This window comes from Anas platyrhynchos, chromosome 3 (assembly GCF_047663525.1).
Source record: "Anas platyrhynchos isolate ZD024472 breed Pekin duck chromosome 3, IASCAAS_PekinDuck_T2T, whole genome shotgun sequence".
Lineage (NCBI taxonomy): Eukaryota > Metazoa > Chordata > Aves > Anseriformes > Anatidae > Anas > Anas platyrhynchos.
Window position 1 is genome coordinate 70,155,390 of NC_092589.1, and position 21,871 is coordinate 70,177,260.

Here is a 21,871-nt window from a genome sequence, read left to right on the forward strand (position 1 = left end):
ACACAGGCACAGGCTGGGAGAGGAGTGCCTGGGGAGCAGCCCAGCAGAAAGGGACTAGGGGTGCTGGTGACAGCAGCGTGCTCTGGCAGCCAGAGGGCAAACAGCACTGAGGGGTGCATTAAGCACAGCACAGCCAGCCCGTCAAGAGAGGTGATGCTCCTGTTATATTTAGTGCTGGTGCAGCCTCACCTTGCGCATTGTGTGCAGTTCTGGGGTCCACAACTCAAAAAGGATGTTGTGGTCCTTGAAAGCATCCAGAGGATGGCAACAAAGCTGGTAACAAGGCATGAAGACATGTCCTGTGAGGAGAGGTGAGGGCACTTGGGTTGTCTGCTCTGGAGAAGAGGAGGCCCAGAGGTGACCTCGTTGCTCTCTGCAACTCCTTGAGCAGGGGAATTGGGGAGGGAGGTGCCGGCCTCTGCTCCCTGGTCACCGATGATAGGACATGAGAGAACAGCACAAAGTTGCACCACAGGAGTGTCAGGCTGGGTGTTAGGGAAAATTTTTGTACCATGAGGATGGACAAACACTGCAACGGGCACCTCCTAGAGAGGTGGTTGATGGCCCACTTTGGTTAGCCCTGAAGTGGTCAGGCAGTTAGACTCAACGGTCTTTGAAGGTCCCTTCTAACTGAATTTACTCTACTCTACTCTACATTAAGGTCTTACATGCTACCTAAGAAAACTATGGTGCAAACTGACCAAGACTTTGAAAACAAAATTGCCCTTTATATGTTGCAACCAAGCAGAGTTATTAGAATTTGACGCTCTCTAGATGTTTTTGATATCCTGGGAAAGCCCAGCAAGTGCTTGGAGCTTTCTCAGCACAGAGAGAATACGCTGGGTGTACCCTTAGTAGACTTGTGTCCCAGCTTCAGTGCTGATGTTTACCCACAACAGACTGCAAACCTGGCATGGATTAAAAGCTGACTCAGCTGCACTGTTTGTCCTGCTCAGATAACAGCAGGGAACAGTGGCACATGCAAGCCTGTTCAGGTTTCCATGTGCTGAGTAAGGGCAGCGATCACAGGATGGTCATATGTTGAAATGAATTAAATAAGACCCCAGAGGATCTCTCCATCTCTGTTTCACTTTCCACATCTCTCCTTGTCTTATGTGAAACAATTCCTGAAGTTAACAGACATTGTTCTCTGAATAAACTACTACATGCAGTGCAATGCTAAATGCTCTGAAAGGTAGGCCTTAGGCTTTTCAAGCTGGATGTCCAAATTTAGTAGAGAATATTTATGATAATCTCCTATTCCCTAGTACCTTTTCTGTGTTGTTTCTCCACTGTAAAATAGTTTACAAACAAAAGTGCCACAAAAGAATTTTATGAATGTTTGTAAAGCATTCAGAAATTATAATCATGAGCACTATAATAGAGGCTTCTAGGAAATTGGCCATTCATGTAATTTTATAACTTGTATTGAGAGCAAAGACTAAATGTACAGTAGAAAAACTCTATCTATGCAATGACAAAACAAAAAGCAGGGTAACTTCATTGAGCAGCACTCATATTCACACTGTAGGAAGCAGTGGATGTGGCCATGTAATTAAAGATGGTATCAGAGTGCGTCTTCCTGAGTTGATGCCAGGAAAGCTATATTAATATTGCCAAGTCTTTACTTCAGAGTTCTTGACTTTGTGGCTACAGCTTTCTATGAATGATACAATTAATACAATACAGTTAATCCACTGGAGGGCCAGCTAACCTGTTTATCACCATCATTTCTTTTGTAATGGAGACTTCAGGACAAGAACCACAGGAACCACAACAAACCTTCCCAGTTCTGGGACTTAGTGTTCTCATGGGATTTACCCTAACATGAGAGTGTAAATCCCAGTTGCAAGGATTTATGACAAATGAGAAGTGATAATCTGGAATAGGATCATGCTGTCCATTTCAACATCTTTAGTGTTTTTGAAAATCAGTTTCACATGACTGATTCCCTGATATTTTTTCCTGTTATGTCTTCACCCATTTCGAATGAGCTTGCCATGTAGTTCTCAATGATCTTTTCTCCCCTTTCCTCCTCCCCATTCTTCTTGTAGTAGTCACAAGTTCTATACGTGGCTATACCTTACTTCTGACTTAGCCCTCTGGATTTTCTCCTTTAGCTGGGCATTCACAAAATTCAGAGTGTGTCACGTACCTCTTCCTTTAGCTTTATTTTACCTCCAATCCTGTGATTTGAATGAAAAACTGAAATAATGCCACCTTATCCCAGCCACAGCTAGTTATTAAAGCACATTCAACTACTTCAGATATGAGATGTGGAGACGGTTCTGACTTTGGTCCTATGCTGGTTCAGTCTAGGTGGAGTAGAGAAAAAAAGTGGAAGTTGTACTCTGATGAGCCTAAATGATATTGGGTGCCATTATCTGAACTTCCATATCATTTTCTGTTCTGATCTTCAGTACAGCAAACCAAAGGACATTGAAGGTTCTGGTGAAACTTCTAAGAAGGCTATTTAAGGTGGCTTGGTGTTTGTCTTGGTGATGAAGATCTTAGCCACATCTCAAATGGAGATGGCACGCTGAGTCCTTAATTATGAGCTTAGAATTGCTATTGAATGGGTTTGCAAAGGGGCTGCCCAAAGGGAGGTTATGCTGCCAAAAAATTTCTCCAGTAACAAATTTTTCACCTCAGATGTGGTTCGGACAATCTTTGGATGTGGTTCCTCCAATGCAAAAACAAGTGGTAGAATTAGGGGAAAGACAAGTGCTAGAGTTGAAGGGAGGTGGCACAGGGGCAATTCAAAGAAGGTGAAGGTTGCAGAAAGATTTGTTTCCTTAGGATATTTTTGTCTGACCCATGCCAAGGGGTCCCTCTCCAGAAGGACTTGGGCCATAATATGAAAGGTAGGAGAGACAAAGCCTAGAGGTCCAGTATGAGTGAAGCTGCTATGGGGCTGCTCAAGGCAGGGATAGCCTCTAGAAAGACGTGTTCCCTAATAAATAAGATATATTCCCTGAGAAGTATTTTGAAACTTATGTCTGGAGTTCATTGTTTAATACTCAAACAAGACCTAGGGCTATCCCATGCCTAAGGCTGAGCTTGAGGGGCAGGTTAGAGTTAGGGAGGATGCATTACCCCCAGTGTTAGTGGGGCTGCAAGGGGCTGCTGAAGGAAGGGTAGACAGCCAAATGAATTCTCCCTTGAGGGTTTTCTCACCTAGTCCATGGATGAGGGAGTCTGAGGGTTTCAGCCCATGTCTAGAATTGGGTTAAAAGTGCAGCAAATCTCAGAGCTGTAGTGTGAGTGGAACAGTGGGAAGGGGCTACCAAAGGTTGGTTGAATATGCCAAATCTTTGTTGCCAGACTGCTTATTCATTTGACATGACTGAGGCTCTTTGACAGAGGCCAGTCCATGCCTAGGGTTGGGATAAGGAGTAAGATTAGCCCTAGAACTCCAGTGTGACTGTGACTGCTAAGGGAGAAAGACTTGTCCCCTGAGAGATTTTTCAGGGTGGTGGCCCATGATTGGGGATCTTTGAGCTAAGCCTCAGAGCAGGTCTAGGGTAAGCATTAAGGTTGAATTAGTTTTAAGGTTAGCAGAATGACAAACTCTAGAGCTCCATTTAGAATAAAGCTGAACAGGTCTGTTTGGGACAAGTCGAGTGTTAAGAAGGACTTATCTCCTAAGAAGTGTTTTGTCTGGCCCATGACTGGGTATCTTTGGCTAAGGTTTAGCCCACAGCTTTCAATAGAGTCAGGAGAGAGACAAATCCTAGAGCATTAGTTGTAATGGGACAGTAAAGAGGCTCAGCTAGATCTGCTTGAGGCTGCAAAAAAAAAAAATTGCTTCATGTTTTCTTCATACAGGCTATGACAGGAGGTCTTGGATAAAGCTGGTAATGTGCATACGGTTAGTGTATGTGTTAGGGTTAGGGATTTAAGAGAGATAAAGCATAAAGCACCAGGGTAAGGATAGGAAGCAAAGGAGCTGCTCAAGGAGTGGTAGGCTGCCAAGAAACATTTTCATTGAAAGCTTTTTCACCTGGGCTGGTAATTCTTTTCTTTGGGCTTAGTTTTGGGGGTTGGATAGTGTTAATTTTAGGAGACAGAAGGAGTCTGTGGTTCCCAGTTGAGATCTTCTGTCAAATCTGCTCTCTCTACCTCAAATGAATGCATTGCACCAAAGGCAGAGACATGATCAGAATGAGATATTGCTTTAATGCTAAGGAACTGAAATGTGGTGGGACCACTCCCATGATTGGAGTGCTACATTGACTGGCTATAGGCTCTTCAGAAGGGACAGGCAACACAGAAGGGGTGGTGGCATGGCTCTCTATATTAGAGAGTGTTTTGATGTTGTAGAACTCAAGACTGGGAATATTAAGATTGAGTCCTATTGGTTAGGATCAGCGGGAAGGATAACAAGGCAAGCATCCTGGTGGGGGTCTGTTACAGACCACCAAACCAGGAAGAGGAGACAGATGAGGAGTTCTACAGGCAGATGGCAGAAGTTGTGAAATCGCCAGCACTTGTTCTTGTGGGGGACTTCAACTTCCCAGACATATCCTGGAAATACAATAAAACTCAGAGAAAGCAGTCTAGGAGGTTTCTGGAGAGTGTGGAAGATAGTTTCCTGATGCAGCTGGTTAGTGAGCCTACTAGGGGAGGTGCCCCTCTGGACCTTCTGTTCACAAACAGAGGAGGACTTGTGGGAGATGTAGTGGTCAGGAGCTGTGTTGGGCAGAGTGACCACGAAATGGTGGAGTTCTCTATTCTTGGCAAAGCCAGCAGGGGAACCCGTAAAACTGCTGTCTTGGACTTTTGGAGGGCAGACTTTGAGCTGTTCAGGACACTGGTTGGCAGAGTCCCTTGGGAGGTGGTTCTGAAGGGCAGAGGAGTCCAGGAAGGCTGGGCACTCCTCAAGAAGGAAATTTTAATGGCTCAGGAGTGGTCTGTCTCCACGTGCCCAAAGACAAGCTGATGCGGGAGAAGACCAGCCTGGCTGAACAGAGAGTTGTGGCTAAAGCTTAGGAAAAAAAAAAAAAAAAAAGAGGTTTTATGGCTTTTGGAAAAGAGGGCAGGCCACTAGGGAGGACTATAAGGATGTTGTAAGGCTGTGCAGGGACAAAATTAGAAAGGCAAAAGCTCATCTGGAGCTCAGTCTGGCTACTGCTGTTAAAGATAACAGAAAATGTTTTAATAAATACATCAACACAAAAAGGAGGACTAAGGAGAATCTCCATCCTTTACTGGATGCGGGGGGAAACTTAGTGACAAGAGATGAGGAAAAGGCTGAGGTGCTTAACGCCTTCTTTGCCTCAGTCTTTACCATCAAGACCAGTGGGTCTCTGGATACCCAGTACCCTGAGCTGGTGGAAGGGGATGGGGAGCAGAATGTGGCCCTCATAATCCATGAGGAAATGGTTGTTGACCTGCTACAGCACTTAGATGTATGCAAGTCGATGGGGCTGGATGGTATCCACCCGAGGGTACTGAGAGAACTGGTGGAAGAACTGGCTTAGCCACTTTCCGTCATTTATCAGCAGTCCTGGCTATCAGGGGAGGTTTCCAGTCGACTAGCAGCTAGCAAACATGACGCCCATCTACAAGAAGGGCCAGAGGGTAGACACGGGGAACTACAGGACTGTCAGTTTGACCTCAGTACCACGGAAGCTCATGGAGCAGATTATCTTGAGAGTCATCACGTGGCACTTGTAGGGCCACCAGGCGATCAGGCACAGTCAGCATGGGTTTATGAAAGGCAGGTCCTGCTTGACGAACCTGATCTCCTTCTACGACAAAGTGACGCGCTGGGTGGATGAGGGAAAGGCTGTGGATGTGGTCTACCTTGACTTCAGCAAGGCTTTTGACACTGTTTCCCACAACATTCTCCTCAAGAAACTGGCTGCTTGTGGCTTGGACTGGCGCATGCTTCGTTGGGTTAGAAATTGGCTGGATAGCTGGGCCCAAGAGTCATGGTGAATGGAGTCAAATCCAGTTGGAGGCTGGTCACTAGTGGTGTCCCCCGGGGCTCTGTACTGGGGTCAGTCTTCTTTAATATCTTTATTGATGATAAATAATCACTGGGAGTGATGGTGGACAGTCGGCTGAATATGAGCCAGCAGTGTGCTCAGGTGGCCAAGAAGGCCAGCAGCATCCTGGCTTGCATAAGAAGCAGTGTGGCCAGCAGGGCTAGGGAGGTGATTGTCCCCCTGTACTCGGCTCTGGTGAGGCCGCACCTCAAGTACTGTGTTCAGTTTTTGGCCCCTCGCTTCAAGGACATCGAGGTGCTCAAGCATGACCAGAGAAGGGCAACGAAGCTGGTGAGGGGTCTGGAGAATAAGCCTTACGAGGAGCGGCTGAGGGAGCTGGGCTAGTTCAGCCTGGAGAAAAGGAGGCTCGGGGTGACCTTATTGCTCTCTACAGGTACCTTAAAGGAGGTTGTATCAAGGTGGTGATTGGTCTGTTCTCCCACGTGCCTGGTGACAGGACGAGAGGGAATGGGCTAACGTTGTGCCAGGGGAGGTTTAGGTTGGATATTAGGAAGAATTTTACCAAAAGGGTTGCTAGGCATTGGAATGGGCTGTCCAGGGAAGTGGTTGAGGCACCATCCTTGGAGGTCTTTAAAAGATGTTTAGATGTAGATCTTAGTGATATGGTTTAGTGGAGGACTTGTTAGTGTTAGGTCAGAGGTTGGACTGGGTGATCTTGGAGGTCTCTTCCAACCTAGATTATTCTGTGATTCTGTGAACAGAATGGAAGGGAAGAAAACCTGCTTTGCATACTCTTTATTTAGATGTGGATTTTTTAATTTTTTTTTTTTTTCCCCCACTGGGGTTTTACCTTCTTCTAGGCATGTTGCCAGATGCTGGAAACTGCCAGGGATATAGCATTGCAGGCATTTGCCTTCCTCTTTCTTTGCTTTAGGGATTCTGCCTGTGGCTATGCAGCATGCAATACCCTTGGACCATGTTACTTTTCCTCTCTTCCACTTTCCAGATTAGAAGTTCTTGTAAGCTTCCTGTTATAAAACCAAAAAAAAAAAAAGGGGGGGGGGGAAGGTGAAGAAGCAGAACTTTTTTTTTTTTTAACTGAGCAAGGCATATGGATACACCAAGCAGAGCCTGGTAGATGAATGCTGTGGTAATTAGATAGCAGCAGTTCATTGTAAGACAGAAGACATCTGAGCAAAGAAGGTGGTGGAGCCGAGTAACACCACCAACTTCAGCTGAACTTTTGACTCGGTTTTGATTCAAGCTGGACTGAATGGGTGAGCGTAGGTGACACGATTATTATTTCTCAAGAACTTGCCCATCAGGAATAACTACCAGCATTCGGCCTGATGAAGTTTTATAATTTATTTTCCTGGAAGAAAGGGGCTATAGAATAGCAGTATGGTTATCAGTAGTGATACTATTAGAGTTGGGAAATGTCTCATTATCAAGTCTGCTATGATCCATGTGTGATCCTGTGGGTTAAAAAACCTGCCAGTGGAATTGATCAACAGTAGAGATGGGATCACTACACTCTGCATGACCACAACATACCTCACTGGTATTCTCGTATGGGGACATCATCTGCACCAAGTAAAGACAGTGTTTGTTATAGACCTCCATGGAGGTAATATTTTCTGTCCCTAATGTCTTCTTATACATGTATATTGTAGCCAGAAGTGACCTGAAAGTCACCTGCAATTGTTAATGAAAGTGTTCCTGTGAGTTTTGAATGATGGTGGAAACAACAATTTCTGAGGAAGCTGCTAGAAACAATCCCCCAAAAGCAGGTCTGACATTCTATAGTGAAAATGGAGAAAGAATGGGATGTTGAACACAGTGCTGGCCAAGATATTAAATGGCATGCTCCTGGGTCTCACTGACAGAAGGGCAACAACAGCTCCTGCTAGAAACAGACACTTATGCTGAAGTCTGAATGCACTTATTTGTGCCATATGATGCACATATCCGGCATTGATAATGATGACCCAAAATGATCTAGCTGCAAGCTGAAGTTCAGAATAAAACTGTGAATGAATCACTGATTCAAGAAGCTCCTGAACTGACTAGTGTCAGTGGAAGACACAGATGTTAGTGATACTGCTGGTTAGGTAACCTGGTTGTGGATTGTGCTTGATGTTTTATTTTTTCTAAGTAAAAAACAAACAAACTGCTTTTCCAAGTGTCCTATTTCAAAACCTTCATTTAACTTGGAACTATAAAAACAAATAGGTTTACCAATGAGAGGGTGGTGTTGTGCTCTGACCTTCCTATCCCACAGAACTAGATCTGACGGTGAGCAGTTTGATTCATTATTACCCTTAGAGTATTTTTTCTTCTAAAATACATGCTTTTGGATGAAGTAAAATATTAAGCCTTTTGAAGCATAAGCTCAATCACTAGTAATTGAAATAAGCCCTTCATCCTTTATAAAGGGAGTTTAAACTTCCATTTATAATGAAAATAGTACTTTGAATTCAGATGTGCTTTTGTTAAAAAAAGTGAATAGCAAATTAATTTATTTGCTTTGAGGTTAAGGAGTTATTTTTTTTCTACATAATTATTGCAAACCCAATGACTTTGGACTAGGAAGCCCATATTAGCCTAGGAAGCTGTTAAAAGTAGTCTTCATGATATTTTTCTGAAACGTACTAATCGCATCATATGAAGTCATGCAAATTAGGGAATACACAATATGTGTCCGCTTTTCGCTCTCTGTAATAAGTGCCTCAGTTACACTTGTCATATACTGTTTGTTCTAATTATCTTATTTTGCCAGCAGCATCTTTTTACCTGCTGAATTTGCTTGGAATCAGATGCTCAGTCCCGATGACTGATGATCAGGAAACACTTCTTTACTCAGTGACTGAGGAGTGACGCAGGTTGCCCAGACATCCCTGGTGATCTTCAAAAAACACCTGGACATGGTCCTGGGCAAGCAGCTGTGGGTGACCCTGCTTTAGCAGGGGGCTGGGCACCAGATGCCCTCCAGAGGTCCCTTCCAACCTCAGCTGTTCTGTGATTCAGTGAATATCTGTTCAAATTCTTTAAAAGCATATAGTTTGCTAGTATGCAGATGTTATTCTCAAGCATATATATTTAGAAATTTCACAAAGGTTCTAATTAACATTTAGGGCAGATAAATTTTCTTTGGGATTTGAATTGTGTTTAACTATAGTGTACTCTGTCCTCTCATTCCTTTGATGAGAACATCAGTCAAGGATTTGAATGTTTATTGATTACTTTGTTTTCTATAGCATACTTAATGAATTAATTAAATAAATTAGTTGAATTAATAAGCTTACTAATTAAAATTATTACTAGAACATTCCAACTTTTTAATTAGATTCTTTTACTTGCCAAATATTTACCAAGGCCTATTTTACCCAAATCAATGTCAAGTCAGAAGACAGGAATGCAGTCTAGATTATCTGGGTTTCATTTTCTTTTGTTAACATAGGATACTAGTGTATGCTAGCACCATCTGTATTTACCTCTTTTTATTTCCTCTTTATTCATACAAAAACATTTATCATTCCGCATGCTTGCTCAGCCAAGGTTTCACCCAATGTTCTGATTTATTTTCTTCATTTCTCTTAATGATTGGAAGCATTACAGATACTAAAGCAATTTGTTGATGACTCCTCCTGTACTTTTCACTGGTAATTGACAAATCAAGTAGCTGAGTAGGCAACTTACATGTCATGTGATACACTGATTTATCTTAAGAGTTTGCATAATAAATTTATCTCTGATTAATTCAAAAGGAGTTTGCCTGTGAGTATATGGCATATCTTTGATAACTGTTTATCAACATTTACCTCAAATAAGGGGCAGAGCTAATCTTGGAAAGTACTTTGTATGTTTGCTGGATAGAAGCTGAATGCCAACCCAGTTGAAAATACTGACTCATCTCACTCTTATTTCAATTTATTTTACATTCAGCACAAAGCAGCAAGAGAGATAGCTAGTACCCTCAGAGGAGGAAACTAAAACTATTGTTTGATCAACACTTTCTAAACTACAAGTATTAGTGACAGAGGAAAAGTTTTGCAAATATTTTAATTTTAAGAGAATAATCCAGGAGTAGATTTTCACAGAATATCGATGTTCAGATGTTTGCTCTGACTTGAGAGACATTGCTGTTTGTTGAACAGCAGCAAAGCTGAAAAATTGTCAGTAACTCATTTGAGATACCAACATGGAAGTGGGATGTGGAAGGCCTTAGCATGGATGACCTCTTGGAACCCTACTGCATTTCTGTAGCTTTTGGAATTTTTTACTTTTAAGACGTCAGGATTTAGTGCATACCTCTGCATTGTTCAAATGATGTCAATTGACTTAGCATCAGTTTCTGTTATGGTAGCATTGGCAAAATTTCTGGGTGAATTTTTCTTGAGACAAAGCCAATCTGAGGCTTTTGAATTTTCATTGCCTTGAAATCAGTAGGACTTTCCATCAGCAATAGAATCCAGATTTCACTCAAATGTGCAAGCAATATTTAATAACAATAATTTTGTCATGAGTTTGTAGGGTTTTCTTTTATATTTCTTCCATGTTATTGTGTGATATGCTAATTAAAATTCCAATATGTTTTAGTAAATTTGCAGCAAACTTGTAAAACTGAAATTGTCTTTCTAGCATGTTTCACTGACCGGTAAAATTAATAATTTTTATTTGTTTAGATGGTTTTTTGGCCCAATCAAGCGAGCAGATGCCGAGAAACAGCTGTTGTATCCTGGAAACCAGTCAGGAGCCTTCCTAATTCGAGAAAGCGAAAGTCTAAAAGGCGATTACGCACTTTCAGGTATATTCTAGCTTTTCACTTTAAACTATGTTTAAAATGTTTTTCAGGGTCTGGACATTTACCTTTTCATTACAGAGTGGTCATGAAAATTAAATTAGTTTGTGATAATATTTATTACCCAGGAGATACATAAAGAAATCTTGGCAAGGGTAATTTAGTTTTTTACTAACTTTCATTTCATAGGCTTTGGTTATTATTATGATCAGAACACAAATTAACTTTCTTGTGCTTAGTCCTTCCAGTGTTCCAGTTGTCTTGAAACTATTTTCATGCTAAAAATGTCAAAAATACCTTAACTGCTCTTCAGTGTGGTGCTGACTGGTACATAAAATAGCAATTAAACACATCTTAGCAGGTGTCAGCAGTCTAAGAGAATGATGTGTCTGCTAGAATACAACCACAGGTTTATGCTTACTTGTTGTAAGGGGAAAGTGATGGGAAGATATTCAAAGCTTTTCTTCAAAATCAGTTGTATTTCATTGAAAAGTTACTTGTAAGTATTGGTAAAAGGTTAGACTTATAATGATGATATTTTGAAATATACTTTCAGTCCATTATTTGAATCCAAAAGAATATCAAATAAGAACATCATTATTTTATTTATTTGCATACATTTCTGTGCCATCTTTTTGTGTCATAGACATTTGCCGTAATAGATGCACATGATTATTTATTGGTTATTTTTCATGGACGTTTTTTATCAAACCTGTCGTACCAGTATGCATCAAGAATGTTATGTATCTGAGACAACACCCAAACTTCCTAATGTTCTCTATGTATTTAATTCTATAATCCAGTAAAGAATCTTGATGTTTGTGAATACACTTTCAGCTGTCATGTGTGGATTTATGTCAGTAAAAGGAGTCTTGTGCATAACCAAGTGCTTTCACATTGAATCCTCTTCTGCCTGGATGTTCATGTCAGTCATCTTCTCAGTATAACTAAAAAATTCATTGAGCAACTTAGTGAACTTCTGAAACATTCTTGGTTTCTCTTTCTGAATTAGAAAGAAAGGGTATGTATATACTTGCACTGTCTTGTTGTAATACGAGAAGGTTACTTTTTATTGGCAAGACAAAGAAATATATGTTGCTCATGGAGTGAAATACAGGGAAGTTTATGAAATAAATACGATATTTACTGTTCTGGGAGAGTTCCTTCCACAGTTTTCAGCTAGCCCACAAGGAAGTTTGCTTTTGCTAAGAAGCACTGATATGAAAACTAACATCAACAAGGAGTCAGACTGCTCCCAAACTGTGACAGAACTGACCCACTGTGTGCACACCCTTTTATCCAAAGATCATACTGTAGCCACAGACTTTTAAAAGTGTTTTCCCTTGATGTGCCAACTTATCCCTGTCTTACATGCTTTCAGTTTCCTTCAAGTGTTCTTCATCAGTGAACTGATTTCATTCAAAGGACTGGGCTGGACTGATAACGGTATGGTGTTATGCAGGAAAGGATAGCTATGCCTGTATTACCTGCTTAAAGCTAGCACTTGAATACATGTTACCTTACTAAAAATCAATGAAAAATCTTGTGCTTGTGCACCTAGGTGTGGAAATGCAATTTCTTTTTATTATTCCCCAAGAGTAGCCTTCTAGAAAAGATTAAAAATCTTAATTCCTTACCCTGCCTCCTGACTAAATCTCTGAGATGAAGGCAGCAGTACCTTATTTACAGTATGAAGTACTACAGAAAGTCAGAGAATGAAAATAGACATTAGTCCAGCATTCATGATAGGATGAGATCACCCTTGCTGCTGTTCATTGTTTTCCTTCCAGATCCTGGGTAGATACTATATGATAACTGATTTAGTATATTTGAGTCAACTAAGTAAGCTTGTAGCATACTTTTTATTTTTCAGATTTGTATATAAGCCTGATAGGGAACAGGAGATTTGAAGAGGGCTTATAACAACAAGATACAACCATCCATTTGGATTTCTTCCATGCTGGTTTGTTTGATGACAGAAGAACTGAAGAACATTATATATGTGAAGGCAAGGCTCCAGCTACAGCAGCCAGACCTCCTTTGAGCACAAGTTTGGGTTGCTCTCTGAGTATATATGCATGTATGCAAATGCCATCTCAGATTTATTAAATATTTGTGCTCTCTTAGGCAAAGAAGGAAAATAAACTCTGAAACAATCTTTAGACAGGGAGTATTAATGAAATGATTTACCGCTGCTGTTAGATATTTTAGCAGCTTCCCAGGCTTGAATCTAATTTAGCCTCGACTTGCTACTTAATCTTGAATAAGCTAAATATTATTATTGCTTACCAATCAGGCTTGACTGAATGGTGCCTATTTTGTGTTGTGCAAGCTCTTTGTGTCCAGTATAAGAGTACAAATAATGGTCGGGATATTGTATGTCCATAGTCTCATTACTTATGCATACTTTTGAGAGATCTAGTGCATTCTAATGTAAATGCTGAAGTGGGTTGTAATATGGGGAGAATTAATTGGACGGAAGGTTGTTTAGTTCCTCAGATATTATGAAAAATGCTTTTTTTTTTTTTTCTGAATCTCTCCTGGAGAGAGAGAGTTCCATCAGCAGTAATGGAACACTCAAAGCAAAGCAATATTTTCTTGAGGAACAGTGACTCAGGACTATTTCTTTTAGGATGTCTTGGAGAAGTAACCATCTCCCATTTGGAATATATTCTGATTTCTGTTTCCAGCTTTTTCAGTGTGAAAAAAAAAGACCCCCAAACTCCCATCATCTGTAGGACTGATTGGATGTGCTCTACTTGCTATTGCTTCTCTGGTTTCACTCCAGAGAAGATGATAATGACTACAGAGTGATAACCTACCTTTCAGAATTAAGGTCTTTCAGAATTTTTTTTTTACTGACTGTACAGTCTAACATTTTTTTTCTTTTTTTTTTTTTTTTTTTTTTTTTTAGTTTTATTTTGCGTAAGAAATAGAAAAGGAGAGAAATTTTTACCCAGGCACACATAAACTGTTAAATTTTATGACTTTCATGGTTGATATCCACACTCATGTGGGCAATGTGAAAGAGATTTGATGTTAATGAGACAGAGAAATGTATCTTTTTAGAATAAGGAAGAGAAAAGAAGAGAAAGGAAAAGAAAGGAAGGAGGTAGGGAGAGGGAAGCAGTAAGCCCTGTCATTCCTTAAAGAGGACACTTTTCACTTCTATCTTGCCTTGATGGAAAAACTCATATTTCATAAAAAAAAAAAAAAAAGACAAAGGACTATTTAAATTAAAAATAAAAAGTGGTGTTCAGAAAGGTTTTTCTCAGCTGCAAATGGTTAAATGGAAAGCATATCAAACTACATAGGGCACTGAGATGTGTTGCTATCATTTTGAAGTGTTTGACATTTTAAAAATAGGTTTTCCCATTTTAAAAATGCACATGTTGTAGACAGATTTTTATGTTGATGACTCCAGCATCTGGTGTGAAATATATTAAATTTTAAACATGTTGGTGCCATCTTAGACATTGCCTCTTTTTAATTAAAAGCCATAATTTAGATGTGCTCAGCTTAATTGAGTATCATTGCCAATGATAGCAGGAGGCTCTCTACTTCCCCCCTTACTGAATAATGGTATCTAAAAGACTGATTGCATTAAATGGCAATGGAAATGGTTTGCGTTCTCTTCCTTTTTATTATTTTTTTTTCTTTCTCCCCCCCCCCCACCAAAATATTGTGTGGTTTCCACTAGTCCAGATTGGCTTTTGGCCTAGGAAAAATAGGTAATCATTTAAGGCAGCAGACTGATAGGAGTGGTAAAATCATGGCTGTAGCAGGAGACTGATCTCGGAACAGCCACTGCACACATCTGTGCTGGTGAGAGTGATCCAACAAGCCTCCTTCCTTATGGCCCCACCTGGGACATGATGACCGGGCACCGCTTTTGGCCTTGAGAAAGGCAGGCTGTGGCCCAGTTGCTGAAATGTATCTTCCTTCTTCTGGTGAAGGACAGGGGGGAAGTAAGGGCTCGGAACTCCAGGGCTTCTTTTAGCTCCTGCTTTCCCTTCCTGTCTAGTGCTCTGCATTGTCAGTGCTGGGGGAGGACTGCTGGGAGGAGAGATGCTGGGATGCTGGCAGTGATGATGGCCTAGTGTCTCCATGACTCATTTGGTGAGGATGTTGACTCTGCTACTGTCACCATAAAATTTAATTTTGCTGCCCTGGGCTGTAAATTACTTTATTCTCATCCTTGCGGTTGCAAAATTTATTTCTTCATGGCCCAGACTTGCAAAGATGGGAAACAGGGAGAGAAGAATGCTTCTCTTAAACTAAACCATGAAGAAATCTAATAGGGAGCTGAGATTCTTTGGGGGCAAGGAAGTTGAGGAGAAAGCCACTGCAGTCTTCAAACCCAGTAGCTATCAAGCTGTGTGAAGCTGAAGTTGCAGTCCTGTCCTGTTCAATAGTCTGGTTTGGGACTAGGGAAGACTGGAAGCACCAAGGGGTTATGGCTGGATCTTCCCAGAGCAACATGTGCTCTGTGTCATGCATGGGCAGAGGAGTTGTGCCACTCTGCAGCTTCTGTAATTGTGCAGTGCAGCACTCATGCAGCCAGGCTCAGCCCCAGGTTACAAGTGAACAGTCCCCAGTCAAGCACTGCACCAAGCCTCCCCTTATTTGCTTATCACAGGCAAAGATTCTGTCAAACCAGACATTTTCTCCAAGTTATCCACACAACATTCCAGACTCATCTAAAGGAAATAAAAAGCTATGAAATTGCCATAAACCAGCAATGTTACCTTACAGGAATAAGAAGCCAATGAAAGTAGTATACAGTAGAATAAACCATCATTTTCCTCCACAGTCTTAAGAAATTTCCCCTTGGTCAGATATACGGCGTGCTTTTTCTCATTTATTATTTCCTTGTTCAAGTCTCACTTCTTGGTTGAGGTAAGAAGGTTAGAGCAACTGATTGACAGATGCTGTTTGGCTGGTCACAATTTGACATGAAATTGAGGAATGCAGTCTGAATAGCAGCAGAATGCCACGAACCGTGATAAAGTATTTGGTATCTACACAATCCAGTATAAAATGGATCCTGTCCAGAACACTGAGGTAACCATTACTCACAGATTTAGAAAACGTAAGGTCAGAAGTTTGCACTGGTGTGGTCTGACATATACTGGCAAGCATAAAGCTTCATACAAGGCTCCTTTAAGAAATTAGAGCACATCTTTCAAACCAACTCTTACTTTAAGATTAGCTGCTTTGCAAGTAATAAATATAACACTTCTAATAATTAAAAAAGGTAGTCAAACTACTATCACTTTTGATATAATACTGAGACAAGATTAACACAGTCATCCTGCTACCCTTTTATGCAATGAATCATAAATAGCAATTAATTTGCCTATATGCATTTTATTTGAACCTTTGAAAAAGTCAATATATTTTCAGTCTGTTGTTACTGAATTACCCTTTGCTTCGTTTTCCTTTAGCACCATTTTTGAAACATGCATCGCAAAAATGTAAATACATTTTATAATTAAGAAAATACTAATTAAGTGTGTTAAAATAGATTGGTATCTAAAAAGCCTGATGTAATTATCTTAATACTCAGGACTTATATATATGTATATACAACTCCTGTAACTCAGGAGTTACAAATATTCTCATTTCTGGTCCTCATGCCGAATTGTAAACTGGTAATTCAGCTCTATAAAAATATTACTTGTGGCAGAAATAAAATCCCTTAACATTTTCAACAGCTCCTAAACGCCCTCTGGTGGCCTAGCATGACAATCGCACAGTACAGCAGAAAACTATTTGATCATCTCTGATAGTAATTAAGGAAAATATTTTTATTTTTTATTTTTATTTTTTATTATAAAAAAAGGCAAGAGAAATATACTTTATAATCTTTGTTATTTTCATGCAACCAATGACTTGGAATATTTTTTTCTGTGTGCAATATGTAGCTGTCTGTATATTCTTCTTTAACTAATGTGATCAACAATTAAATGCCTAAATAGAGGAGAATAGTTCAGTTGGAAGGGACTTATAAAGATCATGCAGTCCAACAGCGTGATCATTTCAGGGCTAACCAAAAGTCACAGCATGTTATTGAGGGCATTGTCTAAACCCCTCTTGCCCCTGTATAAGCATGTGGCATCAACCACCTCTCCAGGAAGCCTGTTGCAGTGTTTGTCCATCCTCATGTTAGAGGAATTTTCTGACCTTCCCCTGGCGCAGCTTTGTGCCATTCCCTCATATCTTGTCATCGGTTACCAGGAAGCAGAGGCCGGCACCTCCCTCCCTGCTTCCCCTTCTCGGGGAGTTGCAGAGAGCAAAATTCATGCCAAGTGTTACAATATCAAGGATCTATCTGCAATAGTAATTCCAGAGGGGAACAATAACAAATTTTCCAGTAATTAGATATTCAAATACAAAAGACTGATGCTGCTTATGGGATGGAAAGATATTTCCATTGAATTAATTACTTAACTAAGAGTTGCCACTAGTCAACGCACCTAAATTAAATATGTTTGCTGGAATTTCAGTTACTGAAATGTATTATGGAGGTAAACAGCAGAAGGCCTTTCCCTTGTGCTTCCCTTTGCTTTTCAGATTTTTGTCTTGTGTGACAGCACTGAGAAGGGGACAGCAATGATAATCTCCTGTATTGATAGGTGTGGAAGGAGCCACATGACCTACTGGAAAGGTGTAGTGTTAGGTGATGAGGACCAGGATGGCAAAAGAAGAATCCTTCTCCCCTATGGATCTCACTCCTCACTCCCCCTCATTTTAAAAGTACCGTGTTTTTTAACGATTTTTTTCTCTCCTGTTTTTACCTATTGCTATTTCTGTCTTTTTCCGAAATGTGATGCTTCACATTTAGTCCTGCTCCAATGTATCTCCCCCTGGCCATTCCTCAAACTCACTGGATGATTCCCATTTTTCATTTTGGTTTGATTCTTAATTTCAGTGGTCTCCACAATAATTGAGCAGCCTGTGTCCCATCACCTTGCTCCCACACCAGCTCCAAATGGAAAAAAAAACAAACAAAACAAAACAAAGCAACAACAACAACAAAATTTATCCACACTTCAAAATGTTTGTTTCTCACTTAATTTCATTACAGCTTGGTACTTGAGCTCTGAGCATTTTTCCACCCGAATCTCCCCAAATCAGAAAACGTTCTACTGATGCATGTATCTTCTTTTTGAGATGAAAAACATGTATCCTAGTACTTAAACATCTTCCTTTTTAAGTTGTGTTTTATATGGTCAGGTTTCCTTATTAGCAGCCAAATTCATTTTATGGCACCATTAATGTTAGAACTAACAGCTGAGGCACTGTTAGGAATTAAACCAATTATCCTATCCAATGCATTAGGTGAGAGCATTTTTCTCCATCTCTGGTCTGCCTCTGCTTCTCTGTCTAGCTCCTGCTTGCAGGGGCTTACCTTTCCTTCTGGCACTGTCAAGGAGTGCTCTGATGATCACAGGAAAGGACACCTTGAGTATCATGAGATGCACCTGAATAACCTACTGGAAGAGAGGAAGATCTTTTTGATTACAAAAGGATAGACAAAAATAAAATACATTTCAATGAAAACGGTAGTCATCAGCTATTCAAAACCAAACATTATTGTCTTTATTTTTACATATTCCAAGCACACACAAAACTTAAAAAAAAAAAAAACAAACATGGAAAATGTGAGTGCTTTCCAGAAAATCATGGGTTATGGACAATATATTTGCACTAACATGCTTACCAGTTCAGAAGCTGTTGTTTGGAATGTTTATACTGACAAATGGAAGATTAAAAAATGATCAATAGATTACTTGGAATTAAATGTTTTTGGCTGTTTTTGTTGTCCTACAAAAACACACAGAGAAAACATTACATGTTATGGAAAACATGTACTGTCCCATCTATAATATCCTTATGTATTGTTGTGTCGGTCCATGTGGTGGAGGCAAGAATCTCCAAACATAAAAAGAAAAAAAAGTTAAAGGCTGATAGACTGGATATGCTAAGCTATCTAAACAGTGGGCTTTGGTTTGAAAGAGATTTTAGATTGCTGGCATTTTTGAAAATAATTTATTTTAAGGTCCTCACAAATACCTTTAGAAATCTAATATCCATTATGATCATCAAAAGTTGTATTGTACGATTGTTGTGATACCTGGAAACTTAATATATTTAAATCTTTTTAGTTTTAGATGGCGCATTTGTGAAGCACTACAGGATCAGAAGTCTGGATAAAGAAGGCTTTTTCCTAAGCAGACAGAAAGTTTTTAAAACTATGAATGAGTTTGTTTGCTATTACAGTACGAACAGTGATGGCCTTTGTGTAGTGCTTGGAAAACCATGTTTAAAGGTAAGTGTGGATAGTAAAGTGTGCAACATAGTTTTTACAAGCTAACTTGTCAGGTGTCAGTCAGAAAGTACTAACACAGTAGCTGCTTCCACCATTTAAAAATGGTAATGATCTGCATTTTTTCAGGAATTCTTGGGTAGCAGTACAGTTTCATTTTTGAGGCTGATATGTTAATAGCAAAATACCATGCCATTTTGAACAAATCATCTTGAAGTTGGAGGAGAAAATATGAAAAATAATGATTTCTTAATACCTTTTTGTAATTGTATACAATGATGAAACCTCCAGCTTCATAACTCCAGCTGTGCATAAGTAATTTCTGAGACAAAACCACAAGGTAGAGGTGAGCAATACATCACTGTTCAAAAAAGCTTGCTAGGGGGATGACTTCTAAATTTTAATGGCAGGATATTTTCTTTAGGATATTTCTTATTTCTAACAAAAACAAAAAAACAAAAACAAACAAACAAAAGCAAACAAACAAAAACAACCAAGAACTGGGCTCTATTTTGTGTTCTCAGCTTATTTAATCATGTTTGTGCTCTCAGGGAACATTCATATCAGATTCAACTTAATATGATGTAGTTACCAATGACTTAGATATTCTGCTGATAAAATAAAATAAATTTCTAAATTAACATATTATTTATTTTGTTTTACCAGGTACAAATTCCTAATACTTTTGATTTGACATATAAAACTGTCGACCAGTGGGAGATAGACCGAAATTCTTTGGTATTTGTTAAAAAATTAGGATCTGGTCAGTTTGGTGAGGTATGGGAAGGACTGTGGAACAATACCACCCCTGTGGCAATCAAAACATTAAGACCAGGTATGTGAATTGCTCTTAATTGCTAATAATGCGAAATGCTTCCAAAGCTGCTGCTTTATTTTTTCAATGGTATTAAAAAGAAACCCTATCAGTATATGCAACTATTCTTAAAATCATTACACTTAAACATGAAGGCTTGTAAAACTCAAGGTCCAGATAGTCTTTGGTATTGTGAGTGAGAATTTTATATAGTTTTCTGTTTCTGTGTGAGCTGGACAAATTCTTATTCAATATCTATATTATATGAAAGGCAACCCCAGCAAGGCCATCTCCTTTGTACAGTGTTGCTGGTATGGAATTGTGTCTACGTTTCATCTGTAGGTGAAGTAATCAACTTAATTCTGGTTTGTCATTGCTAGAATTGTTCCTGGTGACTACATGCTATATTATAAAGACTCCTTTGGAATACGTATTGTGTTAAGTTTGTTGTATTTAAGAAGTACTTTAATCTCAATAATGACTGAGTAAATTTTCGTAGGTTTTAATACACAACATTAATATCCAATATTTGCATATAGTATAACCTTGTGACTAAAATAGCTTTTGATTTTTTTTTTCTTGATTATTTTTCATTAACTCAATCTGTGCATTTTAAGTTGACAACATAAAATATCTGCCAGCAGATGGCAAGAATCTCATAGAGAAGACAGGTAACCTGGATGATATATACATTTTTTAAGAAGCTAACATTATAGTTTGTTGCTGTTAACTGAAAAAAACTCAAGTTGGGCATTAATTTCAGAAAATTTCATTTCAGAAAACAAAACAGATTCACATCTTTGGTTCAGAAGAACAACTAAATATGCTTGAATTGTGTCCTGAACAGGGAGGAATATAAGCATGCATTTTAGGGCTATCTTCCATCACAGTATTATTTCTGTTTTGGGACTTGCAAACTGAAAGCAAATAAGAACCTTGTCTTTTTCTTTCTCTTAACCAAAGTGGGAAAACTGTTCAGACTAAAGTCCTCCTGTAAGTTGTGTGAAAGACAGTATACATTTTCAGAGAACTGGTGCATTTCCATACTACCTAGTAAACACAGAAACCATATTGAAATTTCTGTCAATTTCGCTGCCCTAAGACAGAATCCACTAATCCCCCTTTTGTGACAGGGATCCATCAGCCTATTTTTAATGACTCCTGAAACCTGAAGTCTGAACCCAGACTGTTTCTCCTTGTATCTGACCTGAATCTTTCAACAATCAGAATTCTTCGTGTAAATAAGATTTTTTTTTTTTCCCCCAGATATGACTTTGAAAGGGAGAACAAGTCCAGCTGTGTAAAGACAGGGAATTACTTCATATTTCTTACATGCTAGACCTCTGTTTAAACAATCCAGTATAATGCTTGCCTTTCTTCTCCATAAGGCAAGACTCTAATTTGTTCATCATAGTTTACTTTCTTTTAATGATTTATAGCAACATCTGGATAAGTTTGTTTTATTGCAAAAGACTGAGGGATTCTTCCTAAAGCATGAAATATTTTCAACAATATTTAAAGAAGGAAATTAAAACTGGGATGAAGAACAAGACTAATCTTAAATTCTCGTGACATTAAGTTTTCTTTTAGAGATTGCCTTATTCCTTCTTCAAGAAAATATGAGGCAATTAGCACTCTAGGAAAAGATTTGTTTCTCATCAAACAAAATAATTAGATTTTGCACAAATTGTGGTGCATACATTTATACTTATTTTCTTTAGGAGGAAAGTGCAGCTGACATTTATCTGGTATTGCATATGCAAAATGGGAAGCTCTCCTAATCATTTCATCTCCTTTTAATAACTCATTTCAAAACTCTACTTCAGCTTCTCCTGCTGTATAATAAGAACAGTGCATATTATCAGTTCTCTATGAAACAAACTTGTTTTAATAATGGATTATATCAGAACTGTCAACACTACCCAGAAATACTACTCATGAAGCTTTCATGGGACACTAATGCCAAGATA

The 21,871-nt window shown here is 39.3% G+C and overlaps 1 protein-coding gene across 1 annotated transcript in view; it reads left to right on the plus strand.

Annotated features, from left to right (window-relative positions):
* The window catches only part of FRK (fyn related Src family tyrosine kinase), a 57,303-nt gene that overhangs the window by 16,007 nt on the left and 19,425 nt on the right, over nt 1-21,871 (plus strand). The window contains exons 2-4 of the mRNA XM_038177485.2: nt 10,640-10,761; nt 18,927-19,090; nt 19,754-19,922. Coding sequence (XP_038033413.1) covers nt 10,640-10,761; nt 18,927-19,090; nt 19,754-19,922 — 455 coding nt within the window. The remainder of the gene's footprint in view (nt 1-10,639; nt 10,762-18,926; nt 19,091-19,753; nt 19,923-21,871) is intronic.